The sequence below is a fragment of the Nuphar pumila genome, chromosome 3 (genome assembly GCF_984573655.1).
Source record: "Nuphar pumila chromosome 3, dmNupPumi1.hap1.1, whole genome shotgun sequence".
NCBI lineage: Eukaryota > Viridiplantae > Streptophyta > Magnoliopsida > Nymphaeales > Nymphaeaceae > Nuphar > Nuphar pumila.
Window position 1 is genome coordinate 6,394,118 of NC_143251.1, and position 6,665 is coordinate 6,400,782.

At 44.2% G+C, this 6,665-nt stretch overlaps 1 protein-coding gene across 1 annotated transcript; it reads right to left on the minus strand.

Moving 5' to 3' along the window:
* Positions 1–880: 880 nt before the first annotated feature.
* On the minus strand, positions 881–6,424 carry LOC149841766 (EG45-like domain containing protein). Its single transcript, XM_090001156.1, has 3 exons — positions 6,293–6,424; positions 1,205–1,484; positions 881–1,077 (listed from the first exon to the last, which is right to left on the minus strand). Exons 1-3 carry the CDS (start codon positions 6,402–6,404, stop codon positions 1,071–1,073), a joined length of 399 nt encoding a protein of 132 aa, XP_089857282.1. The 5' UTR covers positions 6,405–6,424; the 3' UTR covers positions 881–1,070.
* Positions 6,425–6,665: the final 241 nt, after the last annotated feature.

Genomic DNA, 6,665 nt, shown 5'->3' on the forward strand with positions numbered 1-6,665 from the left:
TTTTGTTTTCCATTTAAAGCACCTTCTTAACTGACAAAAATCTCTCTCTCTCTCTCTCTCTCTCTCTCTGTGTGTACAAGTCGGACCTTTTACCGCCTCTGACCCGACATATGTCCATTAAAATGAGGTTCGTTTGACAAAAATGGGTCAAATTTTAGAATGAGTGATGTTAGATCTAGTTAGGTCTGAGACAGAGTTGGGTAAATAAACCTGTTCAGAACAGGGCCTGATCAAACCCATGTTATGTATTTTTGAATTGATCAATATACTTGACCCGTTTTCGGAAGATCTTAGGTTAGAAGGGGGTTAGGCCACATATGGATCCATAATTTTATCATGTGTTTGACCCGAAATTAGACCCACTTATTAAAATTTGGAGTCAGCACTGAGTCAACCCATACCCAACCATTTGCAACCCTGTTATAGAAATCTACATACTCACATAGTTGTAAAGGGGACGGATTCAGTTCAGATGTAGGGACCTATGGCTCAATAACACCCTGGTCTCTCTCAAGCTACAGCAGCAGCATGTTGGGCAATAGTGATACGAATGACCACTAATGATAAAACCTGAAAGCAAACCTCCCAGCCTCTAGATACGTGAACAAGATAGCAAGATTCAAGATGATGTGTGGGTGTAGCTTGAGTTTTTTTTTTTTTTTTGAAGTGTGGGTGTAGCTTGAGTTTGTACACCAATTTGAATGATCAACAAAAGCAAAGCTAGAGCGGATTAGGTCTTTTCAAGGGCATCACCATCAGGGTCCTTCGGATTGGTGAAATGTGATTGCACCTGTTCTCGTCTCGCCCGGTCCAGCTATCTTGTTAAACCCACTCGGAAGTCAAAACTGAATTGAAATTGTACACTTTTATGTAGTTGAGAGAGAGAGAGAGAGAGAATAATATTATTAAGTAGTTCACATGGTAGCGGTGTGAACAGAAAGGACAACTGTTTCAACAACATATTATTTAACAGTAAATATCAGCAGCAGCAGCAGCAAGCCTCCATTATTGACGATGTGTATACTCGTGTTTATTGGTCCACTATATATATATATATATATAGTTCGACTTCAGGCTCTGCACGTCAATACAACGCATGAATACCAAAAAAGTCTTAGTGCAGGAGTTTTACAAAAATAAAGGAAGAAAGGACGCAATTCTAGCTCTATGCACATTAGCTTTTCAAGAGAGTAGGACTACTCACTGCCGGTAGCTAATGTTTATGACTCCAGCATCTGGATTGGCGATGGAAGAGAAGGCTTCCTGAGACAGATCAAAGGTTCCCCTGCAGCCAGGTGGGCAGTAGTCCACAATCTTGACGACCACAGTTCCACTCCCTCTGCATGGGCTGGGGTCGCCTTGGTTGGTCCCACCTGTGCACGTCACCGAGTAGTACTTCCCACAGGCTGCTCGGTTATCCCATATTGCTTCGCTTGCAGCAGCGATCATAGTTCCCTGGTCATCGTTGCCGTAGCACGACGATGCTGTGGAAATTAAAAATGAATTCGAATGCTAGTTAATTATAGGGATCAAAAGACCACAAGGAGCAACTGTTAGTAGTAATTAAGTGCTACTATTTCTCATGTGGGAAGTCTGTCTCATGATATTTGAGCTCTTAACCTCACACCAGAGAGCTTCATGACAAGCTTTATAGTTTCCAACTTCACCTTCTATTAGTTTTCGAGCATTGTTAAATCCACAGAGTAGCTCTCTCTCTCTCTCTCTCTCTCTCTCTCTCTCTCTCTCTCTCTCTCTCTCTCTCTCTCTCTCTCTGGTTTGGGCAGGCTTGCGCGTGATGGACAAAGGACGAATTTGCTATCATCCCTTATTATTTTTCCCTCCAGACGCTATGACTATCTGGTTATCAATCTTATTGCGTTTAATGTTAGAACCAACATGGCAATCAGATGCATGGTGCTTGGCTCCTCGGTTCCTCGTCCTTTCCCTGTATCGCATTATGTCTCTGAGGTTTTTTCTTCTACCAAATCTTTTGGTATTCCGCCAGACGCGGTCTCCTTCATTAGTCCAGCACAGGGTCAGCAGCATCCTAGTCCACAACCCCTGGGTGTCACAGTTGTCGATGCAGCTAAGTTGCTGGATATCTCTCTCTCATCTTCACAGCTGCAAGCGATAGCTGTTGATATGGATTCTATGATTTCAGATATTTCTGCGATTATTGGGGACTCTCTCTGCAACTCTGGTGGAGCAGATTGCGAGCAGTTGGGCATTTTCGATGGTCACTTGAGGTCGTCTGTCAGTGCTGGTGGTCAGCGAAGAAGGAGGCCTTCATTAATTGTTTCGGCTACCGATGCTAGGTCCCCAAGAAGGTCATCTCGGTGCCACCAACCACGGGTTTTTCCAGATTTTGTTCCATGAAGACTGTTTGTTGGAATGTTAGGGGCTTAAATTGTCCCACTAAACGCCTGTTTCTGGCTAATTGGGTTAGGGAGCAAAAGCCCGACCTTCTTGCTTTATGTGAAACTAAAATGGAGGTCATCTCGCTCTTGGTCGTTTCTAGCATCTGGCAGGGAGCTGACTATTTCTATAAGCCAGCGGTAAATCATGCAGGCGGTATCCTTATCTTGGGAAAGCAGTCTTTAAATTTATCACAGCTGGATGTGGGTCTTTTCTCTTTGTCTGTTGCTTTCAATTTGCAGGCAGTTGATAGAAGAGTAGTGGTTTCTGTTGTTTATGGTCCTAATCTCGCCGCCATGAGGCCCGCTTTTTGGGATGATTTGGATAGGGTTGTCGTTTCCAGCGCGGATTGTCACCTTCTTATGGGGGATTTCAATTGTTTGTTATCTATCCATGACTCTAATAACCTCGTAATTCCCAATCCCTCTATGCGAGGTTTTCAAGACTTTGTTCACCGTCATTCTCTCTACCCTATTCCTTTAACCGGGGAGCGCTTCTCTTGGTCGAATATGCGGTCCCGTCCGTGCTGTAGGGTCCTTGATAGGGTCTTTGTCACACCTAATTTTTTGGACCTCATTCCCGACGTTAAGTGTGTGTTGTTTGCTCCCTCTATCTCGGATCATGGGCAGATCATCACTCATTGGGGAGATGGCTTTCAACCCACTAGGAGCTTTGCGTTTGAAGAATGGTGGCTTTAGGAGCCAGATTTTCTCACGGTTGTTACTAATTCTTGGAACAAAACTGTTGATGTGCATTGGGCCGCGCTACGTGTTCAAAATAAGCTTTCTCGTCTAGCTAAGGATATCAAAGCTTGGCTTCATAGTCGTAAGGTGGAGAAATTTCAGCAAATAGCCGCATGGGATCAAGAGATTTCTCAGTTGTATCAGTCTATGTCTTCTCCTGACTCTCTTTCTGATTTGCAACTTCTCAATCTTCAGGCCAGGTCCTTAGAATTAACCATGCTCTTGAAAAACTGGAGGATCAAAGAGGAAATTCGTTGGAAGCAAAGGTCTAGGGTGAAATGGCTTGCGGCTGGTGATGGCAACACTAAATTTTTTCACTCATATGCTTCCCATCGTCATAGGAGGAAGGTTGTTCCTTCTATCTCCATTGAGGGTGTTTCTTATCTCAATCAGCACGTTAATCCGGCAGTCTCGCTATACTTTAAGGACTTATATTCTGCTTCGTTAACTGCGGAGGGTGTCTTTGGTAATTTCCTAGTTGGCTCAATTCAGCTTGAGCAAGCTAGATATATGCAAAGAAGGTTCTCTGAAGATGAGATTTTTTCGGCCATTAAGGATCTGTCGGGTTGGAAAGCGCCTGGCATTGACGGGTTTCATGTCGACTTTTTTAGAATCTTTTGGGACTGTGTTAAATCAGACGTGGTGAGTATGTTCGATGAGTTTCATCGTAACTCCAGACTGCCTTATCATTTGCATGTTGCTATTATTTCGCTCATTCCGAAAGATGATGAGGCCAATGATATTTCTCGATTCCGACCTATCTCAGTTATGAGTGCTCTCTATCGGATGTTTGCCAAAGTTTTGGCGAATAGGTTGAAATCGGTGGCTAACCAGATTTTTTCAGACTCTCAGTTCGCCTTTATCCGTAATAAGAGGGTCCAGCACTCGTTCATCATGGCGTCCGAGGTGGTCCATTCCTTGCAGCATAGCGGTCAACCTTACTTTGTCCTTAAATTAGACTTTCATAAAGCTTTTGACTCTGTGCATTGGCCATTCTTATTTCAAATGTTAGCAAATTTCGGTATTGGTCGTCGTTTTTCTGGTTGGGTGAGAGAGTTGGTCTCAAATGCCCAGGCCATGTTAAATATCAATGGTATTAGAGGAGACCGGTTCAAGCTAGGGCGGGGTTTGCGGCAAGGGTGCCCCCTATCACCTTTGTTGTTCAATGCAGTTGCTGAGGGTCTTGTGGTCTTGCTTAAGCGGGCTGTTGTATCGGGTTTCATTGATCCTTTGCAGGTTTCCGACTTCCCGGGTCATATTCTTACTTATGCTGATGATATGATCATTTTTTGTCATGCAAATGTTCAACAGATGCTCAGGTTCAAGCTTATCATTCAGTTCTTTCTCTCCATGTCTGGGCTTTCTCTAAATGAGACCAAATGCTCTATTACCATGTTCAATGTTAATGCCAATATGCTTGCAGCTGGAAAGAGAATTTTTAATTGCACTACTTCTAACTTGCCTATTATGTACCTTGGCTTGCCGTTACAAGTGAAGCCTCTATCTTCAACGGCTTGGGCTCCGACGCTTCAAAAAGTGAAGCGCAAATTGCTTTCGTGGCAGTCGTCTTATCTCTCTAGCGCTGGACGTCTAACCTTAGTCAGACATGTTCTTTCAACTATTCCAGAATTTTTCATGTCTCTGTTTGTGATGCCTGTGGGAGTAGAGAAGCAGCTGACGCGCTTGCTGGCAGACTTTCTTTGGTCTGGGTGTAAACTCACAGGTAAGCGTCACTTGATTGGTTGGCGTTCGGTGGTTCTACCTCGGCGTATGGGTGGTTTAGGCATCCCGGTGCCCAGACTGCGAAGCATTGTTCTTGTCGCCAAGCAATGTTGGTTGGCCCACCAACCGGATAACCCTTGTGCTAGTTTTCTTCTTGCTAAATATGGGGATCCAACTCTTATTCCGGTTCGTCTGGGAACCCGAGGTTTGGCGCTCTCGCACTTGCGTAAATCGTGGTTGAGGGCTTTAGCCTGCTTTAGAGACCATTTTGAGGTCTCCGGAAATTTTGGTCAGTGGTTGCAGTGGGCGTTGGCTCCAAGCGGAGAGTTTCTCACCAAGAAAGTCTATAGATCGTTGCTACCGCCAGGGGCTGATTGGTTGCCCGAGGATGTGCTTTGGGCGAAGGGTCCTTCCCCCTGTTCGCGAGTCCTGGCTTGGTTAATTTTGCACGATAGGATCCAGACCCACAGTAATTTAAAGAAGTGGGGCATTCAACTACCGAGTTGGTGCGTGCTTTGTCAAGCTGCAGAAGAATCTACGTTTCACTTGTTCTGGTCTTGCCCAATATTTATGGAAATCTTTAGTAGAACCTGGAGGCATCCGGAAGTATTTGTTAAGGAGGAGTCATTTGCGCTAGATCTGATATTGGGGCCGGTTTGTATTAGGCGCAGCAAGAGGTGGAGGTTCATCTGGCGGACGTGGTTGCTTACCTCTTGGTGGTTTGTTTGGATGGCGCGTAACGATGCTCATTATCGTCATATTCGAGTTAACATTCAAAACCTGGTGCATAAAATTTTGGTAGATGTTTATGCGATCTTGCGTATGCATCTTAGTGATCTTCCACTCCCTCCTGCTGATGCTACCTATCCTTTGTCACAATCTGGGCACGCGGCTATGGCGTGAGCCCATTTTATCTGTCTAATGTTCTTTTCTCTTGTGCTTTCTTTATTTGTTTTGGCTTTTGTTCTTGTTCAGTTCATGGGTTCAACATTTTGTTGATCTTCATGAGTGGTAATGTTGAATTACTTTCGGCTCTCTGGTTTGGGCCCAAGTACAAACCATGATTCACCCGTTTTACTATGAAGTAAAGTTTGGAAAATGCACCAACGGGGGGGATCCGCGTGGTTGGTAGGAGCTGTCAGTGCACGTCTCATTGTGGTAGGACGTTGCAGGTTCAAAATTCAGTGGTACGATTGAATAATAACTGGTGAGGGTCTGCCTAACCCCAGCTTTCCTTTCAAAAAAAAAAAACAAATATTTGGAAATTGCAAAAGGGTTTTTGCAGGAGAAGACCCGACCCCGGGACCGGGATCCACATGGACCTCTGGAAGTGAACGACATCTAAAAGGTCCATATATATTGGTTGGGCAATTAAGGTGGGCTACATGTAAAAGTGTGGGTTAGATACTTACGAACATAGGGTGGTGTGTAGTAGGTCGCGATCCCATCATCTGCAAGCGAAACTGAGAAGAGGCAAAGTGCCACCAATGGGAAGAGCATAACAGAACGAGAGAAGATGGACATATTTGGGTTGTTAACAATATTTGCTTATCTTTATGGCAAGGGGAATGCTGCTTTATATAATAAAGGGGAACAGCACAGGAAGTCAAGGTCTTCTTTTTTAACTTCGTTCGTAAGAGATCCAATCACATTTAATATCACTAAAAACCGTTCATATTTTACAACGGGATTCAGTCATCCTTAACGTCATAGTCTGATGTCATACCCGCTGTTGGATTTCACTGCTGCAAGTTGTTTTGATAAAATCTGACTTCATATTATCCA